This window comes from Juglans regia, chromosome 5 (assembly GCF_001411555.2).
Source record: "Juglans regia cultivar Chandler chromosome 5, Walnut 2.0, whole genome shotgun sequence".
Taxonomy (NCBI): Eukaryota; Viridiplantae; Streptophyta; class Magnoliopsida; order Fagales; family Juglandaceae; genus Juglans; species Juglans regia.
Genome location: NC_049905.1, coordinates 9111942 through 9138031, shown reverse-complemented (window position 1 = coordinate 9138031; position 26090 = coordinate 9111942). Strand labels below are relative to the sequence as shown.

Here is a 26090-nt window from a genome sequence, read left to right as displayed (position 1 = left end):
AGGGATGGCATCTACAACAATTTGATGTTAACAATGCCTTCCTCAATGGGGAGCTCAAAGAGGAAATATATATGAAAAAGCCACCTGGCTATTGTAAGGGTAAACCTGGTCAAGTATGCAAGCTGCTCAGAAGCCTTTATGGACTCAAACAGGCCTCACGCCAATGGTATGACAAGTTCTCTACCTCTTTAATTCAATTTGGTTTCACACAGTCCAAGGCTGATTATAGCCTCTTCACTTGCATCACTAATACCTCATTTACAGCATTACTAGTCTATGTAGATGACATAGTAGTTGCTAGTAGCTCCCTTGATTCAATTTCAGCTCTCAAAACCTTTTTGAACAACCAATTCAGAATTAAAAGACCTTGGACCTTTGAGATATTTTCTTGGCATTGAGGTTGCTAGATCACCCACTGGTATTCACCTTTGTCAAAGAAAATACACTTTAGATATCCTTGCTGATTCGGGACATTTGGCCTCTAAGCCCTTAAAGATTCCAATGGATCAAAACCATAAATTAAGCAAGTCCACAGGGACTTTTTTAACTGATCCCACTCCATATAGACAACTCATTGGACATTTACTTTACCTCACCATAACCAGACCAGATATAAGCTATTCCACTCAAGTTCTCAGCCAATTTATGGATCATCCTTCCACCTCTCATCTTGCTGCTGCTCACAAGGTATTGAGATACCTCAAAAATGCACCTGGTCAAGGGATATTACTGTCCTCTTCATCTTCAATTCAGCTCAGGGGCTACTGTGATTCAGATTGGGCAACCTGCCCTGATACCCGAAAGTCCATTACTGGCTACTGTATTTTCTTGGGTCAATCTCTCATTTCTTGGAGATCCAAGAAACAAACAACTGTCTCAAGATCATCTGCTGAGGCAGAATATCGTGCCATGGCCTCCATTACCACAGAATTCACTTGGCTGAGGCACTTATTTACTGATCTATCTATTCCTCATCCACAAGCTGCTGAATTGTTTTGTGACAACCAAGCTGCTTTACATATAGCAGCTAACCCAGTCTTTCATGAAAGGACAAAACACATTGAAGTGGATTGCCACTTAATCAGAGATAAAATCCTAGAAGGCAGTATTCAAACTGCTCATGTCTCAACAAATTCACAGCTTGCTGATATCTTCACTAAGTCCCTTCCCTCTTATCTTCTTCATTCTCATCTCTCCAAGATGGGAATAGTGAACATCTATTCTCCATCTTGCGGGGGGATATTAGAGCATCATGATCAACATGGAATCAGCAACCTTACAACTACAAGATCATAAAGCTACAGCTGGCTAATACTCGTTGCATCACAGATGGTTTTGATATGGGCATCATAGATGGTTCTGATATGAAGTCACACATCATCAAATGGACTTGCTGCTACTTGATATCTTTTGTAATTCATTTACTAGAAAGTCCTTGCTTTAGCTGAGTTGTATTGTACATTTATGTAAATTTAGAATCTGTTACATAGTTGTGCAGAATTTGCAGTATTCGATTGTCCTTTAGTTTGTTAGGATTCCTTTACTATTTTTAGTATAAAGGCAGCACTACCTTGTAATAGAAAACACGAGATATTTGAATGAAATAGTATGATTTCATTAGCTCTCTCTCTGCTCTTTCCTTCTTATTTTTTCTTTCTTTTCTTATTCTAACATGCTGTGTTGCTATTTTTAATTGGCTGTTTGAATGGGTCATTTGTTAGAATTTTCTGGAGTAGCATTGGGTCCTTGATTTTGGACTTGCTGTGTTGCTGGAGGAGTTGCTGGTGGAGTTGCTGGTTGCTGCTTGGTTGCTGGTTGCTGGTTGCTGGATGATGAAAACAGAGTTGTTGGTTGCATGATAATGGTTTCTCAAGTAGATGATGGAGTTGCTTAGGATATGTATAAATCTTGTGAATTATATGTATCTGGACATGCAGAGCTTGGTATATGAAGAGCTTGGTATGTGTTTTTTTTTTTTTCCATTTTTTAGCTTCTTATTTTATGATAAAGTTTCAGTTTCAGCTATTAATTCTTGATGAACCTGCAAAATCTTGGTATTGAATTGACACTTGGGTATAGAGTAAATGAAATGATTGTTCTTCTTGAAAGAATATCATCTCCATTTACTATTGAGAAATGGTTTATTGTTTATTGCTTAATATTTCAGTTATTGAGTTAGGCTCGGATCATATTGTGGAGATTAACATACGTGGAAAACAGAGCTTTTGTTAGGATAACTAGGATATTCATTACTACATCTACTAAGTAAATTTTATGTAACTGCTGATGGGTGAACTCATTTTGCCTTCAAGGCGAACACAATCTATGCTGATTATGGTTTTGTTAATGTGTTTCCTTCATTAAGTAAATATATATCAAGTTACTAATCACACGAGAATTTCGTGCGAATTTGATTAGTTATACATATAGAGTTTGTCATACTTGCATTCCAACTTCAACTTTATAATCCTCGCATTGTCAGTCTATATTCTGAACTAGTAGTTGGCATTCCTTATTGAATGTATTGCTTTTTTATCTCTCCACGTCTAAATTTATTGTGTTGCTTTTTTGGTAGTCTGCCCCTTTTCTTCATCTTCATCTTCTTCCTATTATATATATTTTTTTCAGATGTATGCCAAATCACTACAACGGATCTAGAAAACAAAACAAGACTAAAGGAATATTTAATCCAGTTGTTGGGTGTAAGAACCAAAGAAGTCATGGTTGTACTTTATGCATTCATTTTTTGTGTAGAGGGTGAGTTTCATTCTCAAGCTTGGTTTATTTACTATTTTTTGGTTTGAGTTTTTATATTCTTAAGCATATATTATAGTCCTTTCATTTGAGTTAAGAAGATCATAATATGGTCATATTGGGGGCAGGGATCTTTCCAGAGAATGTCAAAAGAATTTTACCTTACATTTTTGGCGTGGATTTTTTTTTTTTTGAAACACCATTTTCGGGGAGTACATTTCGCCGCAAAATAGTTTTTTTTGTCAAAGAAGACTATTTGTGGCGACTAAATATCACCGAAAATAGCTTTTTACAGCAACAATTACTCTCCGCAAAAGAGAAAATCTTTTTTGCAACTGCAAAAAATATTATACAAGGCGATTTTTTAACACGCTACAAATAATATGAAGGTATTTCCAGCGATTTTTTTTGTATTAGTGACGATATAAAATGCTGCAATACTTTTTTGCAGTGATAAAGAGCTGAAATATAGACGTTATTTGTAGCGTAATTTACAATATTTGCAACGAAAAAAATCGTTGCAAATAAACATTTTTCGCAATGATTTTTGAATTTCGCTGGCTAAACTTTTAAATGTCTCAAAAATTGCGATGAAAGTCCGGCGCTGCATAAATCGCTGCAAAAAACCTTTTTGCAGCGATTTATATGGTTATTTGCGGCGAATTTTCGTGCCGGAAAATGCCCTATTTCTTGTAGTGACTATTTTTAGTTCGATACTCAACTTTCACAAGCTCCTTTTGGAAGGAACTTTTTCTTTTGCAAGGGACCTACTTACATTACAAATCCACTTACTATCCTCAATCTGATGGTCAAACTGAAATTCCAAAAATGTGTGTCCAATACTTACGTTGTTGCACTAGTGATAGACCTAAAGAATGGGCCTTATGGTTGGTTACCTTGGGCTAAATGGTAGTATAACACTAACTACCATTCTTCTACTCACCTTACATTTTTTAAGGCTTTATATGGAGTTTCGCCTCCTACTCTGGCTCAGTATGTGTCCGGTACTACTCAAAATGGAGCTGTGGATGTCTAGCTCAAGTCGCATGACCAACTTTTGAGCCTGTTAAGGAAGCATTTGTTATCTGCACAATAATCCATGAAAATTAGTATGATAAGAAGCATACTAAAAAAGAGTTTGAGATTGGTGATTTGGTCTATCTTAAACCACAAAAATATCGACTACAGAGTTTGTCCAGGTGCAAGAGTTATAAACTTTCTCCCCGCTATTATGGACCTTTACTTGTTATGGAGAAAATAGGCAAAGTGGCATATCGATGAGAGTTTCCTGTTGATTCATCTACCCATCCTTTTTTTCGTGTCTCTTGCCTCAAGAAACACTTGGGTCTTCTATACAAGCTACTTCTCATCTTCCTCCTTTGGATCAACATGGTGATTTTTATTTTGAACCAGAGAAGGTGCTGCAATGTAGTTTGATTAAGGTACATCACAAACTTGTGGTGGAACTCTTGATCAAATGGAAATGGAGGGGTACTCCTGACGAAGAGGCAACTTGGGTTCCTACTGAGAGTCCGTGTCTTCAGTTTCCCGACCTTGTGGGCAAGGTCTTTTGATGGAGTGAGTAATGTCATAATCTTGTTGAATGGAAATTGTACTCAATAGTCAGAAGTGTTGGTAGTATATGATTTCCTTTTGGGTTCCTTTAACTAGCCCATTACATTGAACCATGATACTGGGTTGGGCTTAACTGATTGATTTTAGTCAGTTAAGAGAAATGTAATCAAAAGTGAGTTGGTTTCTTGTATTGGCATTCAGAAATAAAGTAATTTCATGATCTTGGAAGGTTGGTTTCCTCGAACAAACCAGATCAAGTATAAGGTCTAGACAGAGGACATAGTAAAGATTAGGGAGACAATATTGGCAGGGACGAGCAACTGTGGCAGTTGCTAAAGAATTACAAGACTGGCAATCGGCCGTTTTGGAATTTACTCACCATTGCATGACCGATGACATTGGAGAAGTCATTAAATCTATTGAGTTAGTTCTGATCTGAAAAAATTCCCTTAGATTTTCGTTAGAGATTCTAAGGGAGAGAAACAAATAAAGTAAATCTTATAGCATTTACTAGTATCGATTTGGATTTTTTGAACATTTCTTAAACCAAATGCTCAATATTAAGTATCTTAATATCAACTTTACAAATCTCTCTCTCTCGCAACATTAAAGGTCGGATAAAAACTAAGGCTGTTAAAACATAAAAGGCACTCTTACGTGTTTGTGAAAAGTTTTCTACATGAAACAGAGTGCAACACTTTGCTGCGAAAAATTCTTCTTGTTTTCACACATGAGTCATATACAACCAGAGTATCACTTTATACTACAAGTACTGACAACTCAGAATATTCCTCCTAATAAGCATATGACACATGTCCATAAGTTGTTACAAAGCAGTGCACTGAACGTTATAGAGTGGCTTGGCAGTGTAGCTGTTTATTCTGAGTTGCGCTCCTTTCCACTATCATCTGAGGAATAGCTAGCAATGTAGCTGTTCTGCTGAGTTGCACTCCTTTCATTATCATGAGCAGCTAGTTGTATAGCCCTTAATACCCTCCCACGAGTCAAGCGGCACTGATGTAATGGTGAGGCTTGACCGTAGTTGCTGAAATCTGACTGCTGAAAGTGGTTTGGTTAGGATATCAGCTATTTGATCATTGCTTGAGATGAATGAGACCTGAAGTGTTTTGGCATCCACCCATTCCCTTACAAAGTGATAATCAAGATCAACATGCTTAGTTATAGAGTGAAGCACAGGATTGACCGAAAGGTAAGTAGCTCCTAGGTTGTCACACCATGGGGTGGGAGGATTTTTTTGGAAGATTCCAAGTTCCTTGAGTAAGGATTGCAGCCATAAGATTTCACATGTTGCATTAGCAACCGATTTATACTCAGCCTCGGTAGAGGATCGGGCTATGGTTGGTTGCTTCTTGGAACCCCACGATATGAGATGAGACCCAAAGTAAACACAAAAACCACTTATGGATCGACGGTCATCAGGGCATCCAACCCAATCCGCATCATAAAAAGCAGATAAAGTATGCTGTGATGATGAGGTAAAATGCAAGCCAAGGGACTTAGTATGATGAAGATATCTCAAGATTCTTTTAACAGCTTGCCAGTGAGGCAGGCGTGGGCTGTGCATGTATTGACAGACGCAATTGACAGCATAGGAAATGTCTGGACGTGTAAACGCCAGATATTGTAAACTCCCAACCACACTCCGATATAGAGATGGATCCTCAAAGGAACAACCATCCAAGGCCGTAAGTTTGACAGAAGTGGACATTGGAGTAGAGACGGACTTAGACTTATGCATATTAGTTTTGACAAGAAGATCATGCATATACTTTGATTGAGACAAAAAAAGACCCGACGAGTCACGACAACCTCAATACCAAGAAAAAAATGTAAATTACCTAAGTCTTTAACAGGAAAATGGAGACTCAGAGATTTAATAAATTCAGCAATAAGCAAACTACTAGACCCAGTAACAATCAAATCATCAACATAAACAAGTATATATGTGCAATCTGTAGAGTTTTGAAAAATGAACAGAGATGAGTCTGACCGAGACCCATGAAAACCAAGTGACATTAGTCTGTCGCTTAGTTTAGCAAACCAGGACCTAGGGGCCTGTTTTAAACCGTAAATGGACTTTCGAAGCTTACAGACATGGGAAGGCTGATCTGGATTAACGAACCCTGGTGGTTGCTACATGAACACGTCTTCATCGAGATCCCCATGGAGAAAGGCATTCTGGATGTCCAACTGATGGAGAGGCCAATTGGAACTGACAGCAAGGGAGAGGAGAAGTCTATTGTGGCTGGTTTCACTATAGGGTTGAACGTTTCCGAGTAATCCAGGCCAGGTTGCTGATGAAATCCCTTAGCCACAAGGTGAGCCTTACGGCATTCCAGAGAGTCCTTGATACATCTTGATCTACTTTTACCAACTTCTTTCTTTTTCTTTTCTTTTTTCTCAGCAAATTGTAAGCTTGATTAATAAAAAGTCCTTGATACATATAGGCTAAAATATATATGCAGAAACTAAATAGGTGGGTCCTTTCCACTATGAAATTTCAGTAGACGTTGTGGGATTTTGATCAAGGGTATGCTTCCATACATATTGTTGGAGGCTACCCATTACACAGTAGAATGCACACATCGACTCTGAAAATAATGTATTTTCGCTGCCCGCTAGCTCTCAAAAATTTGAAGTGAGAATTTCGTGTCTCTAATTGTTCCTTCTATTATCCAATCTGAGGCTTGTTTGCATTAAGGATGTGATGACTACTTGGGAATCCCCTTCTATGATAATCTCCTTGAAATGTTTTGAGTGTGCTTCCTGTACTCCTATAAATGTTGTCATGGCTTCACCTTGGTTTGGGTTGATACTGCTTGAGTACTCAATTACTACAAATTCAATTGATCCATCACGTGTTGTACAAATTGCAGCTGAAGTACTGTCAGTAGGTCTCACTACTACATCAAATGTGATTGATAAATGCTCTGGAGGAAGGGGGAACCAACTGGGGATGCTATTAAGAAGTTTCCAGTCCCATGCATTATAATGATCGCAATACAACTTGAGGACTATGGAGATAAATTGATTAATGGCTACATTATAGGATCATGAATGATCTAGTTTCTATAAAACCAATGGTTATCTATAGCTAGCACAACAAATAATTGGAATTTATGTATGTCCTTGGCTATAGTATTCAAGTTGTTAGCAGGGTTAAGGATTACCAAAATCCAGCTAGTAATGTCTTGACGTGCTACAAAACATATCTTAGGGCCATGGTGATTGTCTCCAAAGGATCTGGAGTAAGAACGTTTCAGAATTAAGGGAGAGGTTGTTTCCTCTTCCATTTGACAAATGAGACAAAGAACTTGGTCCTCATTTAGTGAGATACAGATTCTTAGAAGGGATCTTGTAGGTGTTAAGTACTTATTGTAACACCCCGGTCCTGAAGGGATCGAAAAGTTACTCCCTATAACTTAAAACTCACAATTCATCAATATATTTATAGACTCCAAAATATAACGTCATCAGAATACTACAAAATCTCTTAATAAAATCTGCCACTTCTCAGAAATCTTCTATGAGTAATCCACTATGCTTAAATAATCATCTCATCGATGCTCCATTATCCTGATCCTTAGCTGGACTATTCAAAATCATCTGAAAAATATATGGAGATTAGGGGTGAGTTATCAATAACTTAGTAAGCAAAGAGCATATACTAGCATGTAAACACGAGCATTTATAAAGTTCAGTATGCAGAACAAAACATTTACTTTCAGAATGCATAAACAAAACTTAGTACAAAATATCAGAGCGAAATTTCCAGAAAGACAACTTATTCCCAAAAAGAAAATTCATTGGCATATTCAAATTGAAACATCATATTCATATCATCTCATAGCATCACATCGGGACAAATACCATGTTTAACTCCCGTAGTAGGGTTAAAAGCCACTATTATACCCGTGGCTGGGCCATATACCATGTTTAACCCCCGTGGTAGGGTTATAAACCAACATTATATCCGTGGCTGGGCCGTATACCATGTTTCACTCCCGTGGTAAGGTTATAAATCACCATTATACCCGTGGCTGGGTTGTATACCATGTTTCACCCCCGTGGTAGGGTTATAAACCACCATTATACCCGTGGCTGGGCTGTATACCATGTTTCACCCCCGTGGTAGGGTTATAAACCACCATTATACCCGTGGCTGGGCCTTAACAGAAATAGAACGGAACATCATCGGAATCAAATCACATTCATATACAGAATCAGAACTTCATGCCAAGGTTTTCAGATGACACATCATATCAAAAAAAATACTGAATCGCCTCAGATCATTTCACATGTTCAAAATAAACATAATCCAAAACATCTTCATTTATTCATAGCAAAACTTTTAAATATTCATATTCGCTCTTTTTGCATAGTTTAGAAATAAAGTGTACAAAATTAGCTCATATCTACACCAGTCATAACAAAAAAATACTTTCTCTTATATGGAATTTATACATATGCAGAATAAATATTTGAGGTCGTTTTCAAATTTCTTTTAAAAAACAAACATGCTTATTTTCAAAGTCAACCTCATTTCATTTTTTTTATGCAAAAATAGTATATGAACCCCGCTTACCTGAACTTCTTAGCTTTTCAGAATTTTCCTCAAAATGTCGAACAATTAACAATCGTAACCTATAAAAATAACCACGTAATTCTCATAAATTTTCAATCGAGCACATATTTCAATATTTAAGCCTAAGATGCTAAAATAACTTATTTCAATTCTTCAAAAAAACTAACTTCACGTAATCCTAAAATATTGGCACATTTTCTAAATTCATCAATATCCACTTAATTTAACTCCGACTATGATATAAAATCTAATCTATTTATTATCAAAATCAAATTATAAAATTTAGCTCTAAATAATATAATTATAACAAAATCTTTTAAATTATACATAAAAAATTTAATAAACTAGATCATAATAAAAATAATACAACATTATTGTTTACTTACCTTTGAAAGAAACAATCTAAATCACTTATACAAATTTCTGTAAAAAAAAACTATTTTGTATCTATATAAAGAAAAACTAGATTCAGTTTAAAAAAATATAATTACAAATTTTCTAAAAACGTTGAGACCCACGGATAAAATTTAGTGAATTCACGTCCCAAAAAAAAATATAAAGACATGCTTAGGCGTATAACTCAAGGGTAAAATGGTAATATCTTTGTTCGGAAACCATCCCTAACCTTACGTACAGGGCAACACACTATTTCTTTGTTTGCAAGGAAGACCCAAGTCGTGTGATGGAGGCTCACCGTGCGTGGGTGGGTTTGGGGGGGGGGCATGAGCTGCGGCTGAGAGAGGGATGAGCGAGAGACAGAGAGAGATTACGCACCATGTGGCGTGCATGGAGGCTTCGGACGGTAGCGCTGGACATCACTAGGCAGTGGAGGACTGATTTCCAGCGGGTGATAATGGCCCGGGGCAGAGGTGGCGACGGTTGCACGCAACAACCCTCCTAATGATTGGGCAGCCCATAGAAGAGCCTTACGCAGTGGAGATAATGGCTCTGTTTTGATGATCAAAAACAGGGGATGACTTCTCGTGGCTGCCAGTGGTTGGCATCGTGTGTATGGTGCAGGTACGGTGGCTTACGGTTTCACTAGGGGCTGGGTAATGACTGGTGGCTTCCGCCGTGCAGGGGAAAGACTCGCACTGGGTGGCTTTCGTTCGGCTGAGTGCACACAGCGATGGCTTTTTTGATGCAGCAACACCACGAAAAATGATGCCAAGATGCGTCTTGGCTATCTCGTTTGCGGCAGTGGAGTGATGGTTGAAGAGGGTAGCAGGGGCTGGAACTTGGTGGAGGGATGGGCGTCGGACTAGGAGAGGCTGATTCGTGCGACAGGAGGCTAAGGAAACAAATAAGGTTGCAGCAACGAACGTAACAGAGCAGTTTCTCTAAGCATGGCTAATGTGTGCGTATAAATATGATGCGAAAATCTTAAAGATATGAGAGAGACGTGTGCGCGGATGAAAGGCTGTGTCGTGTGTGCATGGAGTGGACGAGAGGAAGACTTACGGGTGAATAAGAAATATAGACGGAAAGAAGAAAAAAAATAAACATGCGGGAAAAATAAAATTAATGTGTGAAGAAAAATAAAATTAAAATAAAATGAACAAAAAAGTAAATAAATAAATAATAAAAAAAATTGTGCTTAATTCGATTCGGATATTTAACTTTGAAAAGTTTAAAGACGATCTTGGACTTGGATTTTTAAGGACCATAACTTTGTCTAAATTAGAGAGGGATGTAAGGAACTAGGACCACTAAGCTGAGCTATTATTGCTGCATATGCAGATTTGACAGTACCGGGACTGCATCCTACTAATTTGGTCCAATTTCTCTCAGAACATACCCATGTTTTATTAATCTGACAGGCCAATACAGAACGGAAAAGCAAGAAACAGTACCGGGACTGCATCTTCTTCGTAGGATGTTGGATGTCAAGACCTCAATAAATAACCAACTTTTCGGCCAACTGTGTCGCCCCCACAATGCTGTCACTTGCCGGATTCCATTCAATTCTTTGATTGTGATATGAAACGTGGCCCAGCCTCAATATATTTTACAAAAAAATATTTACAACTTCTTAATACTCTACATTATTTTTAATTTTTATTATTTTTTTTATCAAATATTTATTATATAAATAATAAATAGAAAATTTAAATAATTTAAAAAGAATAAACTCAAAAAAAAAAAAATTAAAAATTTTAAAAATTTTAAAAATTTTAAAAAATATAGAATATAAAATATGATAGAGATTGTGTAACAAAGCTCTTACTTAAATTATCTCTTATGTTATCATGGCTCAAGAATTAGTATGTGTAAACTAATGACTATAAAGATTGGAACAACATAAAATTTTCCAAAAAAAAAAAAACACTTGATAATGAATTAAATGAGGTCACTTAGGCTCGTGTTCATGTTAAATTTACGGATCGTGTCACATATTGATACTTCTACTTAATATCTTAGAATTCTATAATCATAGTTAAGTAATTTATAAATACTATTAAAATTATTTGAGTCAATAAACACATATCTAAGCCTTGTTTGTTTTGAGAAAATATTTCATCTCATCTCGTCTAATCATTACATTTTTTCAAACTTTCAATACAAAATAAAATAAACAATTCAACTTTTTCAAATCTCAAAACAAAAATAATATTAAAAAATATATTCTAATAATATTTTATTCAACTTTTTAACTTTAATCTCATCTCCAAAAACAAATGAGCCCTAAATCTATTTATATTTAAACACATCTCAATATGATGTACAAAATATTATTATTTATAGATCAACTCAAATTATTTGAAATCGTCTAAACGTACAAACGCGGCCTTAGCATTTATATTTTATCCATCAAATTAGGATAAATTATATGCACAGCTGCCATGACTGAACAGTACTGAAGAACACCCATATATTCATGGGCTAGCTAGCACAGTACTTCTATCAATTGTGCCAAGATCTTGGGCAGGCAGTGAAAAGAGACCTCGTGTGCACTCAGCGAATCAATAAATCGTCCCTTTATAAATTCGGGAGGTGGCGCGCGACATTTAGGAAGAGGAGAGGACTGAATCAGTAGCAAGGAGAAACTCAGAGTGTTGCTCCAATCTAGAAGGAACTCAAGCTCAGTGCAGAGAAAATCTAGTCGCCGATCTTTCATGGGGTATAATTTCTTGTCATGAATTATATATCTGCAATTTCTATGTTCTTCCTACTCAGAAGTTTCATGCAACTGATCATTGGTTAATCAATTCTTAAAGTTCTTCCGGAAAGGGTTATTTTTCAGAATGCATCTGCCCTCTCTATTACAGGCCGGCGAGGAGATGCCATCTGATCTTAAGCACCAAAAGCCATGGTTTTACATTTTTTTTTTTCCTCCTTTTTTCCCCAGATGATAGCCGTACAAATCTCATATTGCTTTTGCGTTCTGATTTTGTTTTATCCATTCAGTGTTTCATCTTTCCTAGCTTTGATGAGTTGCAGAGTTGGTGTTTCTTTTTCTTTTTGTTATGTTTAGTTCTGTTCTCTCCGACTCTCACCCGCAGCAAACTACTGAGTTGCACACTTCAATTCATTATCAAACTACCTAGAAATCTGTCTTTGCTTGGATACAACTTCAGATCTTTGCTCTTTCTAATGTCTATCCCTTTTTTTATTGGGTCCCTTAACCTGATGATCATAGGAATAAAACTACACTAAAAAAGTATGAGACGCGTAGAGTTTCTTTCGATGATGAAAAAACATTCACCATAATTTCCATGTAGGAAAGCATGCAAATTGACTATTAGGAGAGATGGGTATAAGATGTGGAGGTATTTAATGTTTGGAATCCAAACTCCAACCCAAACTACACCAATATTTAATAGTGATCTCTCTCACTCCCAATCAGAAAACTGCAAAATCGCAGTTCATAGCACCGTTCTGCAACTTGCTTCCGCATTCTCAGATGACAGCAAAAATCCTGGTTAAACATGCCCAAAATAGTTGTGTAGCCGAGGTCCATCTAAACCCGGATTTCAATCACTTACAAGATTTCCAGTTTCTGTACAGCTATATATCTCGTGCATATTCATTTTATGTATGTATGTATGTATGTATAAACATTCACTTGTTGTCATTTTCATTGCTGCAGAGATGGACCAATCAAACAAGCAATCGTCTCTCAGTACACCATCACCACCCAGACGGTCGCTCGAAGTATTCAATCCCACCAACTACTCTATTAGGCCAACCAACCAGGCCATCCTTTCACAACCCAAATGGCGGAGCTTGCTAGATACACGCGTAAGCAACCGACGGGACCAGTTTCCCAAGCGCTCTTCCAAGTCTGGTCGGAATGTGGACATCGCCACCTCATGGATGGCCCTCAAGGACTCCACCCCACCACCGATGGCATCACCAGCAGCAATCCCCCAGAAGACCTTCTTGGCGATCTTAAATGAGCACGATGATCACGAGGAACCGATGTCCAAGAGGCAATCATGGTCGGGAGAAGTCGGTGCTGCGGCACAACGTGCGGCCGAGTGGGGTTTGGTGCTAAAAACCGACACAGAGACGGGCAAGCCGCAAGGGGTTTCCGTCAGGACTTCGGGTGGCAGCGGACCCCACAGAAGAGACTCGAACAACTCTGTGCGAAGCTCGTGTGGAAGCGAAGTCAATGACTCGAACAACCAGCCTGGAAACCCAAAAAGAGACTCGAACAACTCTATGAGAAGCTCCGGCGACTTATCGGAAGACGGAGGAGGGAAAGAGAGTGGGATTCCGAGAATATCAGAGGACCTAAGGGACGCCTTATCAACGTTCCAACAAACGTTTGTGGTCTCCGACGCGACCAAACCGGATTGTCCGATAATGTACGCCAGTGCAGGATTCTTCAGGATGACAGGGTACACATCCAAAGAGGTGGTCGGTCGGAACTGGTAATAATATTGTGCATTTCCCCTCAGTTTCAACTGTAATAACTGTCATATATGCATGTGATCATGTGAAGGTTGTTAATGACATTTGGCGTGGTGGGGACTGCCTGTCTCAGTCGGTTTTTACAGGGTAAGGATACAGACCCAGAAGACGTAGCGAAGATAAGAGAGACATTAGAGGCAGGGTCGAGCTTCTGTGGGAGGTTGCTCAATTACAAGAAAGATGGCACGCCGTTTTGGAATTTACTCACTGTTACACCCATTAAGGACGACACTGGAAAAATCATTAAATTTATTGGGTTAGTTCTATTTGGACAAAAATTTTCATATAAAATAAAATTAACTCTATAATTTTTTTTTTCTACTTTTCTTGTGAATAAACTCTATAATAATATTTTTTTAAAAATTACTTCATATATTTAAAAATTACTTATCACATGCTTAAGGACACGTAACAATTTTCGATTGGAGGAAGTTGAAAAAAAAAATTATATTATATACATTTATTTTTACATATTTATTATACATAACATTCTAAAAGAATACGTAAAAATGATTTCATATTGATTTTTTTGTAAATATATAATAAGTGAGAAGAGTGGTTACTTTTTTAAAAAGTAAAACTTAAAAAACTGATATATATCACTTATTAAAGAAACATTTGCTTCTCATACGTTGAAAAAACACAAGTCAATTTTATAAATGAGTTGAAATGTTTTTGAAAAGTTCTATCCTTTTTGTATTCATCAACCTAAATTTTTTTGGCCAACGATGTTACCAGAATCAAGTGATTGATAAATGGGGATGTGAAATGTTGGGGAAAAAAAAAAATAGAAACACCGGGACTACCTCTTCTTCCTAGCATGATCATGATCAAGCATGTAGGATGTCTCCGTATTAAAGAACCAACTTTTCGGCCAACTGTGTTGCCCCCACAACACTGTCCCTTGCTGGATTCAATTCTTTGATTGTGATATGGAATGTGGTCCGGCCTTTTAAGCTATGAGCATGGGCATGGGTGATGAACTTCTTACCGTCCAATCGTTGATGGATGGTGATGGAAAGACAGGGAGCTGGGAATTTATTAATTTGGCAATAATGGAATGCTTTCCTTATCTTTGTTGTTGCTTTGGTGATTTGGCAGGATGCAAATGGAGGTTAGCAAGCATACAGAGGGGTCCAGGGATAAAATGGTGCGTCCCAATGGATTGCCAGAGTCCTTGATTCGATATGATGGTATATATTGCGCCACATCCTCTCTCTTTCTTTCATATTCGGTTGGGGCTCATTATTTGTTATTGGGGAAAAAAGAGCCTCTAATGAAATTTGGGTTCTATTTGAATTTAGTTGAGTTCCATGGAGTTGGATGATGAAAAAAAGGATTCTATAATCGTTTTCTTATAAACTATGAGAGAAAAAGATCAAGGATAGTTATACAATTCTTGCATGGCTCAAGAATTAGTGTAAACTAAAGACTAAAGACTGGAACAATAGAAAGTTTCCCCCAAAACAAACTTGATTAAACTGCGATATAAATGATAAATTATATGTACAACTGCCATAACTCAACAATGAGGAACACACACTGGGCTTGGACACTCATTCTAACAGAGGCAAGTCCTTCCAATTAACTATTTGTAACTTTTTACAGGAATTTCAAGTATAGTTGGAAATGCCATCCTGATAATCCTAAAGAAACCTCTATCTTAGGAACCTTGAGATTACTCATAATGTCTAAGGCCCCATTTGTTTCTAGTAAGAAATGGATTACAGGAACTGGAGGCATTCGTTGAGGTGTTGTAGATTATTTGTTGTGAATATGATAGATGTAACACAAGCATTACTCCAAAATGTAAGCAGAAGCTAACTTCAACCATTCTGGAATGTACTGATTTTATCTGTTTACTGCAAACATGGCAAAAGTATGTAAGCCAGCATTAACCCAAGAACTGAAGCGTTATTTTATTGTGGAGATAAACAGACTGCAAAGAAACTGAACATTCTATGTTTTTGCATTAGTTATTTCAATCAAATTAGACACTAGCAATTTCCCCAGAATATCAGAAACCACCAGCATTCTAAGAATTCCAGTATGGCACTGAGACGATCAGGAAAGGAAAAACCCAACAGGAATACTGGATAATGGGTTTATAGTCATGAAAATTCCCAAGGTATCATAATTTGTTAGTGGTAAGACGTATTTTGCAAATTAGAAAAAACGATTTTGATTTAAAATATGATTTAGTGTTCAAGATGTACTTCTAAAAAAACAAACAATTTTAGGCTTAATTGAATACACTGTCTATTGCAGCTCGCCAGGAAGAGATGGCTACCAGTTCTGTTTCTGAGGTTGTGCAGGCAGTGAAGAGACCTCGTGCACTCAGCGAATCAATAAATCGCCCCTTCAGAAAATCAGGAGGTGGCAAGGAAGAGGAGAGGATTGAATCACTAGCAAGGAGAAACTCAGAGAGTTTTGTTCCACCTAGGAGGAACTCACTTGCAAGCACTAGAAGCTCAATGCAGGGCCTCAGTGAGTTACCTAAAAAGAAACAGAGAAAATCTAGTAGGCGTTCTTTTATGGGGTATAGCATCCTGTCTGGAATGATAAGCATACTTTCAAATGCAGTTTTTATATTTGACTTCACTTTTTTATCACTGTCTTTGTATATAATGTAAGCTCCTTTCTCATATGGCTCTTCTACCTGTGATCAGGATTATTAGGAAAAGTCAATCCAACATTAAGGGAAGTCTTGACTTTGAAACTGCTATGGATGATGATGGAAGTAATGATGATGAGTGGCTTGACCATGTTGATGACAGAGTAAGGAAGAAGGAAATGAGAAAGGGTATTGATCTTGCTACTACACTTGAGCGCATCGAGAAAAATTTTGTCATTACAGATCCAAGGCTCCCTGATAATCCTATTGTAAGATTTCTACTTGGAACTATCTGTTTTGCTCTAACTATGTTATTTGGATTTCACTAAGCACATTGATGAATATTTCTATAATGTTTCTTATTATTCGAATCTTCAGATTTTTGCATCCGATAGCTTCTTAGAACTTACGGAGTATAGTCGTGAAGAAATCCTGGGAAGAAATTGCAGGTGTGCCTCAAAATTGTTTGATGTTTTGAAGTATGAAAATGATGCAAAATGGAATGTATCTCCATCCAGTAATAAAGGGAATGCATTTTAGCCAAGGTTCAGTGCATTTTCTTATTCCTATAAGATTCAACAAAGATATCTATTTTGTTTGGATGTTATAGGTTTCTGCAAGGACCCGAAACTGATCCTGCAACTGTGAGGAAAATTAGAGAGGCAGTTGACAACCAGACAGAAGTCACGGTCCAGCTCATTAACTACACGAAGAGTGGTGTGCTTTCTCTATACAATTTCTACTCTATGTAAAATAAATAAATGAAATGCTACTTAACAAAGTACTTTTTATCCCCTCCTTAATAAATAGCTTTTACACTCATTTCAGGTAAAAAGTTCTGGAACCTGTTTCATTTGCAACCCATGCGTGATCAAAAAGTATGCACAGTGCAAATAATCTTCACAAGTACATAATGTGATCTTAACAAGAGAGTTAATCAGAATATTACTTGTTCAACAGGGTGAAGTACAGTATTTTATTGGGGTACAATTAGATGGTAGTCAACACATTGAGCCACTTCACAACTGCATTCCAGAAGACACTGCAAAAGAGAGTGAAAAACTGGTCTACACCTTTTTCAAATGCTTGCTTTATTTCTTTCATAATCTGCTTTTGGATTTGTTTGGGGTATAACGGTGTGCAAAATTACAAATATCAATTCAGAGGTCACTGCGTATTAGTTTCTTAACATGATTTCTTTCTCTTTATTTTTTATTTTTAATTTGGGTGGGATAGAGGAAAGGGGGAGTGAAAATCTCAACTTGTTTACAGCTTACAGCTACAAAACATTGGTGGGTTTCTTAAACATCTTGACTTGACATCTGCTCTTAGGTCAAAGAAACTGCAGAAAATGTTGATGATGCAGTGAGAGAGCTTCCTGATGCTAATTTGGTAATGTCCCCTTGAAACACATTTTCTGAAAAGCTTTTGGACGTAAACAATTACTACAAGTATTTTTTTTTCCAACCACAGAAACCAGAAGATTTATGGATTAACCATTCCAAGGTAGTTCGCCCAAAACCTCACAGGAAAGACAGCCCCTCTTGGAGAGCTATCCAAAAGGTATTAATCTTAAAATATGGTTATTGAAGATATTTGTCTTTTTCTTAAGATTTATGCTATATTTTTCAACATTCCTCATTGCCTCTTCAAGTATTTGGATTTTCTTTCCTATCTTTTCTTGAATTTTACTCCCCTTTATCTCTCTAATTTGCTCATGTAACCCGTTTGCAGATTCTAGATAGTGGAGAACAGATAGGCTTGAAACATTTCAGGCCAATAAAACCTTTGGGATCTGGTGATACTGGGACGTATGATGCTCTTTTCCATTTTTCCCATCAGTTTTGCGGCAATAATAACTGTAGTATATAGAGTGGAGTCAGACTTAATGCCATGGAAACTTAAGTTTGTTTGGCTGGAATTTTACAAGTTGCAACAAGACCTAGAATAGTATAATATGCAGTCCCCATGAATCCAACATTAATTTCTTGACTTCTTGGGTTGTCATTATTAAACAGCTGAGTGACTCAAGCTGTTGCCAATACTTGACGTCTCGGTTGAAACCCATAATGTTGTTTTTTTTAAAACCCATAATGTTGTTTTTAGAAATTATGATACCTTATTTACATAAATATGACTTGCACATACTCTGCTATTTAGAATGAGACCATCTCTTACACCAATACCTTTGGAAGTACTGTTAGTATTTTGACCTCAACTGCAAAGCCCGTATAACAACTTAGGGTTACTCAATTGATGTTAATAAGTAGTGTTAACTATATTCTATCAGTTAGAAGTAGAAATGGCTGATTTCGATAACAAAATCAAAGTTGTTCTAGCCTAGTATCTGCTACCTAAAGATATTAGTAAGATGCAAATGGAAGCTGAACTTTTGCTTGGAAATCTTCACAAGAGCTTGTTGACTTTATTATGGTCTATATTTGATACCCCCTTTTTATCTTAAATCTTGATTTAATCTTGTATGTGTTTTGGATAATTTGTATGACTCATGACTGGTATCGCAGTGTGCATTTGGTGGAATTGTGCGGAAGTGGTCTGAATTTTGCCATGAAGGCTATGGATAAAAGTGTTATGCTCAACCGTAACAAGGTATTGAAATTGGTTATACACATCTTATTTACCTTTATGTTTTCTTTTTTAGCGGGAAGTCAAGCATACCTATCACTTCTTATTGGATTCTGTTTTACATTTATGTAATATTTTAGCTAGGCTATCTTCGCTTTAGAGATCCAAGTTTATTCTTGCTGCTTGATTGAATGTAATTATAACTTTTAAGTTATGTGTTACTACATTGTGTTACTACCGTCTAAACTGAGGCAAATAATAAAATGAACCTTTGAATAGACAAGGAATCTCATCCATTCTTTTATCACTACATTAAATAAACTCTATGGCACGATGTAGCTGGAAGATACTACCATCTTACTGGGCCAATTTAGGGCCTTTTTTTTAGTTTTATTGCTTCAACTTCAAGGGACAAGTAAATATGTACAACTCGGATATTAAGTTTTATAATTTGTTTCCTCCTATTTCTCTACACGTTGAGTAAATTTTTTGTAAGTAGTTCATTAATCATGTCCTCTTGTTACTCTTCCACATCTATACATGTAGCTCCTTTCTTCATGTTCCACAGGTGCATAGAGCTTGTGCAGAGAGACAAATCCTTGACATGTTAGATCATCCTTTTCTTCCCACACTGTATGCATCATTTCAGGTTAGAAATATCTCTATAAATTTCAGTAATAAAGGAGATGGTTTTCAATGAAGAAAAAACTATGAGCTGCAGGAGTTAAATTGATTCTTCGACTACTTAACAAGAATCTGATACAATCAAGGTATTTCCTTTGTAGACCAAAACACATGTTTGTCTAATAACTGATTACTGCCCTGGTGGAGAACTCTTCCTGCTTTTGGAGAGACAACCTACAAAGGTCCTGAAGGAAGATGCAGTGAGGTAAATGTTTAACAGATAAAAGCAAACTGTTCCAATCAAATAAAATAAATAAGGAAAATCATTTTGTAACGAGTTTGAGAGTTAGCTAAGATAACATGAGCATAGAATAATGATTTAAAGATATTGCTTTTGTAGTTGGACAAAAATTTATCCAAGCTTATCCTGTAGCTTATACATAGTGTGGAAGCTACTTATAAAAAAATAGTCTGAAAGCTGATTCTATTTTATTTTTTCTTTCTGTATTCAAAGTGATCCATTTGCAGTTATACTTTTGCGAGAAGAATTTGAGACATTTGATCCCTTTTCTACAGTTTCATGAATTAGAGGGGTATTCTTAGTCACCGGTGATAGGAGTCATTTTTAATGGAACAATACAAAAAAAAAAATGGTAACTTCAATCCCAATTATACTCATACTTTTCTTAGGCCACTCTAATTTGATCAGCTTAAAAGCTAGTTTTTTGCGTCACGTTTTTCTGATTGGCATCCCCGAAGTTGCAAACAGATGAGCCCCTTGCTGTATGAATAATAAATCTAATGCTCGCATGGATTCACCCTTTTTCATTTGTTTTGGTATTCATGATACTAATAGTTACTTCGTTTTGTTCTGATCTTCACCACGATGTTCAAATGAGGAAATGATACCTAGACAGTGTTCGGAAAGTTTTTCTTTGGGTACCAAGTTGCAGCTAATCGTTCTGATAAATGACCTTTTACTGAGTGCTAAAGGAATTGTTTGTCTAAGCAAATATAAATTTATGGTAGTTTTTCCTCTACATTATTGGACAAGTTACAAAAGCTTTTAGCCAAGTTTTGCACACATTTAATTTCAATCCTTTGGGCAATTATGAAAATTTTTTGGTCTATCAATCAAAGCCGTATTATTTCTGTGATTGCTAATGTTGCTAAGTTTTATTGGAACTGACTTGCAGTCGTTGATAACTATAGATTTTATGCTGCGGAGCTAATAATTGCATTGGAGTACCTTCACTGTCAGGGTAGGCTACTGTGCATTATGTATGCGTCTTTCTATTAAACAGTATACAGCATATATGTAATGAGTGATGGTTTTGGTAAATGGTAATTCAAAAAAATAGTCAGCGAGTAACTGAAGGAAGTCTATCTGAACAAGCTTGACAAGCTAGTATTTTCCCAGCTGTTTCCACATCTGATGCTATCACAGTATTTTGTTTTTGTGTCAAGATGGCCCTACTGATTGTTGTGTGAACCTTTCTGTCTTGCGTCCTGAAGTGTGTTCCTTGTACCTGCATAATGATATTTAAGATACCTAAGCAGTGTGTAAATGCTGAAATTTTCTGCTACTTAAAGCTTGACATTATATATTGATGCAGTTTGTCACCACAGCTTGATGTGGGTATAGTGGATTAGACAATGGACTAATTAGATAAATCCTTGCATTCTTGCATCTTCATAGTTTTAATGAATATCCTGCTGATTTCCTTACAGGGATAATTTACAGGGATTTGAAACCTGAAAACGTTTTACTCCAGAGCGATGGGCACTTGTCCTTAACAGATTTTGATTTGTCATGTTTGACATCCTGCAAACCTCAGGTATTCTAGTTATCAAACCTTCCATTGCATAAATATTTTCAGCAAAAACAAAGAAAAAATCTTGGCATACATCCAATCATATTTTGAGACTTTGGAATAAATATGATGGTTTGGCTGTGCTCTTTGCAGCTTTTGATTCCAGGTACAAATGAAAATGTTTGTAGTTGGGATTTGAAACCTGAAAACGTTTTACTCCAGCGCAATGGGCACGTGTCCATAACAGATTTTGATTTGTTATGTTTGACATCCTGCAAACCTCAGGTATTCTAGTTATCAAATCTTCTATTGCATAAATATTTTCAGCAAAAATAAAGAAAAAATCTTGGCATACATCCAATCATTTTTTGAGACTTTGGAATAAATATGATGGTTTTGGCTGTGCTCTTTGCAGCTTTTGATTCCAGGTACAACTGAAAAGAAACCGCAACACAAAGGTCATCAGAATCCTATCTTCATGGCTGAACCTGTGCGAGCATCAAATTCTTTTGTTGGCACTGAGGAGTACATAGCTCCGGTATGTCAAAATTGAATATCGTTACAGTTACTGGATCTTAACATGTCTATCTTAGAAGAATTTCACTAATTGTCTCAGAAAAAATTCATCTTCATGTAGTGTTTCATTTTGAGGAAATAACTAAATTGAGGAAACGAAAAATATTCTATTTAACTAAGTTGTCACACTTTGAGGCATTATACCATAACTAGAACCTTTAAAAGAGCGTAAACGTTAGCATTTTGATATCTAAAATTTTGGTTGAGCTATTTGATCTTCTATTCCCTTACTCTCCTTTGTTGAAGATAAACCTCACAAACTTTACTTTAGTGAAGAGATGGACCAAAAACCATTTTGATATAGTGTGTCATAGAAAAGGGAATAAGTTGAGAAAACAGAAAATAGAAAACTAAAAGACTGCTAATTATAAAAAAAAATACTAATTTGATTTGATATATTGTTTTTTAATTTTATAAACTTAACTTAATGAGAATAATAATAATAATAATAGTGATAATTACCAATCAAACAAAAAATAATAGTGATAATTATAATACAAAATGGGGAGAGGATAATGTGACTTTATAGTGCTAATTGTCATCTAGTAATAATATAGTGGGATAGTTGATGATGTAGTTTCAGAGGAGTTTAAAAATTATATGATGTATAGATAGGCTTTAAATAGACATGTTTTATATGGTGAGAAGAGATATGACTTACCCTCATTCACTGCTTTTTCTTTTTTAGTTCAGCAAACCTGTCACCTTGTGTAGTTTCTACCTAGAAATTGTATCTTCACCTGTTAAGACAACTTTTTTTAGATCCAATGCATCTATAAGATTTAATTTTGACTCATCTGTTGTCATTTTCAGAATTTTATGTGAATGTCCAATTACTTTCAATTCTTTGCAGGAAATCATAACTGGGGCAGGCCATACTAGTGCGGTGGACTGGTGGGCTCTCGGTAGATTTTTATCTTATTCATAAAATAAGGCATCCGAAGTGCATATATTAACTTAAACCAGGCTTTGATTTTCTTTTAAAAACTTTGGCTTGGTAGGGGGAAAACTTGAAATACAAATTAGAAACATGAAACCATCCAAATGTAAATGTAAAAGCTTTACAGTTGGATACTAATGCAACCCTTTATAAATGTTTTAACAAAACAAAAAAATTGGAAATTACAAATATGTAAATTTATTTACTAAAAGAAAGAAAGCTCTTTAGTCTTGGGAAACTAGCAATCTGAAATGCTTAATCCTTTGTGGGAAGTGGAGAACCAATAACAACTCTGAGATTAAGCTTTAAGAAAATCAATGAACAATATGCAAAAGATTAAAAACACTTTCTAACACTAGCATAAGCCAAGCTTATTGTTTCTTAGGTATTTCAAATTCTGTTATCTTTTTCATGAGCAAGTTTCCACCATCATGTCAGAGTATGATATGATTCTATTTAATTGTATTTCTGGAAGGAGAGCTTCTTCCAATTTCCTGATTCAAATGGAAGAGATTGATATTGGTTTTCCTAACATAATCTAAAACACTTGCAGGCAAATCATCACTATTTGATCTTGATCATCCATTAGATAAGAAAATTTCAAAATTTAAATATTGTTATAAAATCAAATGCACAAGTTGTCCATAAGAAATGATAAGATATGCATTGGTCTTCTCATTCTTGAAGCATGTAAACCATAACAAATCATACTTGATTTGCATTACTTGTACACCAATATTATCAGTGACATGCGGAGCACGCTATACTATTGCATTTATTGTTACCATTCTTGAGAACTGTATAGCTTACACTACCTTGCTGATTGACTGCTCCATTTCTCAGGTATTATTATGTACGAGATGTTCTATGGATATACACCATTTAGGGGAAAGACTAGGCAAAAGACATTTTCCAATATTCTGCAAAAGGATCTTAAGTTTTCAAGAAGAATACTGGTGAGATATATCTTGGTCCTAAACTATTTGTCACGTTTACTGCCTAATAAAACTGGCATGATTTCTTAAAAAACATCCCGAGCTTTATTTAACTCATCATTTATGGATCTATTGTGCTCTTCCCTTGGGGGCAAAAAAAAAAAAAACAAAGCAGTTGGCAAGAAATTCCCATAGGTCAGCATTTGGAAAAGTAACAGTGAAACTGAAACGACACGAAGACAGCCCCCCACCCCCGGGCGAATTTCATCATGGAATGATTTTGCAACTGAAACCAAAACTAGCAAACTTAAGAAATATGATTCTTTTACTTAAAACTGAAGCACATTTCACTTAAATACTGCATGGAGCTATTTTTACCAAAGGTTCAAACTTACATTCCCACCTACATACATACCTTATACATGAGTTCTTTTGTTTTTGTTCTTTTAAAGAGGAAGTTATGTATGAGTTTGGAAACTACCCTAATCACATATAACCACAATGAGTATAAACCAAACATGCTGTGGTGTTGAAAAAGAGCTAATGTCTTCCATTCCAGGTTAGTCTCCAAGCGAAGCAGTTGATGTATCGTCTGTTGAACAGGGATCCCAAAAACCGATTGGGTTCTCGGGAAGGGACAAATGAAATTAAGAGTCACCCTTTCTTCTGGGGTGTCAATTGGGCGCTAATTCGAAACATGGTAAATTTAAAACCTTAAATGCATGAATTGGAGCTAATGAATGAAATACTACATTTAATTTCTGACACGGTGCACGTTTCCAGAAACCTCCTAAGCTTGATGCTATTGTCTTTGGGACAACTGAAGCTGAGAAGGAATCCAAAGTTGTGGATCCTGGATTGCAGGATCTTCAGACAAGTGTTTTCTAGTAGCTATGATAAATGTGTCTTCATTTTCGGTCGGTCCTATTAATGATTTGAGAATTTGAATCATATCTCCTCCAGTAAACAAAGACTATACAGGCTCTGAGAGATCCTTGATGTGTTGAGGAATCAGATTTTAATCGGCTTGGGTTGTGTTTCTCCCTTGCATTTTCATCAACAGCAAAATCCAGTAGCTACCGGTAAAAGGAAATTAAGGTTCTATTATCTCCTATATAATGTGTGTATGGTTTAATCTAAATCCCAATTGGTTTGAACTTTCAACTAAAAGATGGTATAAATCGACCTATTCACAGGGTTTTGCTTGTGTTAGATTTTATTAAAATGCTAAAATTATTTTTGGGTATTTTAAATAATAATGTAATATCTCATTTTCCTTATATGTAAATAAAATCTTGATGGAGAACATCAACTTATTAAAATATATGAATAATGAAATATTAGACAATATTTGTTACAAAAATAGAAAATTAGCCCTTTTTTATCTGTTATACATCATTTGTTACGTAACATGAAAACTAGTCGTTTTCTAGCCATTAGACGGCATTTGTTACGTAACAAGAAAACTAGTTGCTTTCTAGCCATTGGAATGCAGTGGTTATAAAATAATTGATCTGATCAGATTTTAGAATAGAAAATAAAAACTAAAGTTCTCCCTCTCAAGTATATCTCTCCATTTGTAATTCTAAAAAAATGGTGTTTTTGAGATGTTCTATGAAAGTGTTATTGTAGAACAATGAGAAGAGAGAGAGGTTCAATGTATCTTAGGAACAATTTTGTCAATATTCTATAGCACGTTAAAAGGGAATAAAATATGTTCTAAAAAAATCATCGTTACGATCAAGTCTTGGAGTCCAAATCTTTATTTTCTACCTTCATGATTCCATTATTTCCATGATAGTTTTCTAATAGTTTTAGAACATAATTTCTATTATGAGGCGATGCAATCCATTCAAGTGATGAACCAAGATTTCGTTCATCTTGATCATTTCGATGGTCAGAACTTCATTCACTGGCAGTAAAAGATGTTGTTCTTCCTCACCACTTTGAAACTCGCATAAATTTTGGAAGATGACTTGGAGGCGATTCTCAATCCTACTCTAAAAGAAAGTGTCAAGTTGAAGGAGAAGTGAAGGAAGCAGAAAGAGGACTATTTTTTATGCAAAGGCCACATCCTCAATGCGTTGTCCAATTCGATCTATGATGTATGTTGGTCTGCTCATTTAGAAACAGATTTATGGAAAATTTT

General features: G+C 36.1%; 1 protein-coding gene across 6 annotated transcripts; it reads left to right on the top strand.

Annotated features, from left to right (window-relative positions):
* The first annotated feature begins 11788 nt into the window (after positions 1-11788).
* On the top strand, positions 11789-25138 carry LOC108979031 (phototropin-1-like). 6 transcript variants are annotated; one of them, XR_001994154.2, is made up of 24 exons: positions 11789-12056; positions 13026-13812; positions 13926-14108; positions 14954-15045; positions 16121-16391; positions 16522-16735; positions 16845-16915; positions 17077-17183; positions 17295-17344; positions 17427-17531; positions 17799-17858; positions 17940-18029; positions 18201-18277; positions 18992-19076; positions 19621-19701; positions 19838-19941; positions 20889-20938; positions 21408-21514; positions 21644-21775; positions 21906-22028; positions 22920-22971; positions 23850-23962; positions 24506-24641; positions 24725-24837. XR_001994154.2 is itself a non-coding variant. In XM_018949602.2 (24 exons), the coding sequence occupies exons 2-24, from the start codon at positions 13028-13030 to the stop codon at positions 24827-24829; spliced, it is 3198 nt and encodes a 1065-aa protein (XP_018805147.1). In that variant the 5' UTR covers positions 11789-12056; positions 13026-13027; the 3' UTR covers positions 24830-25137. The 6 variants fall into 6 exon arrangements, 3 of the variants coding, with proteins under 3 accessions (XP_018805147.1, XP_018805150.1, XP_018805160.1); XM_018949602.2 differs by having other exon boundaries at positions 24501-24641; positions 24725-25137; XR_001994156.2 differs by lacking the exon at positions 24725-24837 and having other exon boundaries at positions 22920-22960; positions 24506-24593.
* Positions 25139-26090: the final 952 nt, after the last annotated feature.

What these genes read in the sequence shown, in the direction of transcription:
- LOC108979031 (XM_018949602.2), top strand. Translation starts at nt 13,028, where the DNA reads ATGGACCAATCAAACAAGCAATCGTCTCTCAGTACACCATCACCACCC. An exon ending in GAGGTGGTCGGTCGGAACTG is followed by an intron (nt 13,813 to 13,925) that starts GTAATAATATTG and finishes TGCCTGTCTCAG; the next exon opens with TCGGTTTTTACAGGGTAAGG. An exon ending in ATCCTGGGAAGAAATTGCAG is followed by an intron (nt 16,916 to 17,076) that starts GTGTGCCTCAAA and finishes TGGATGTTATAG; the next exon opens with GTTTCTGCAAGGACCCGAAA.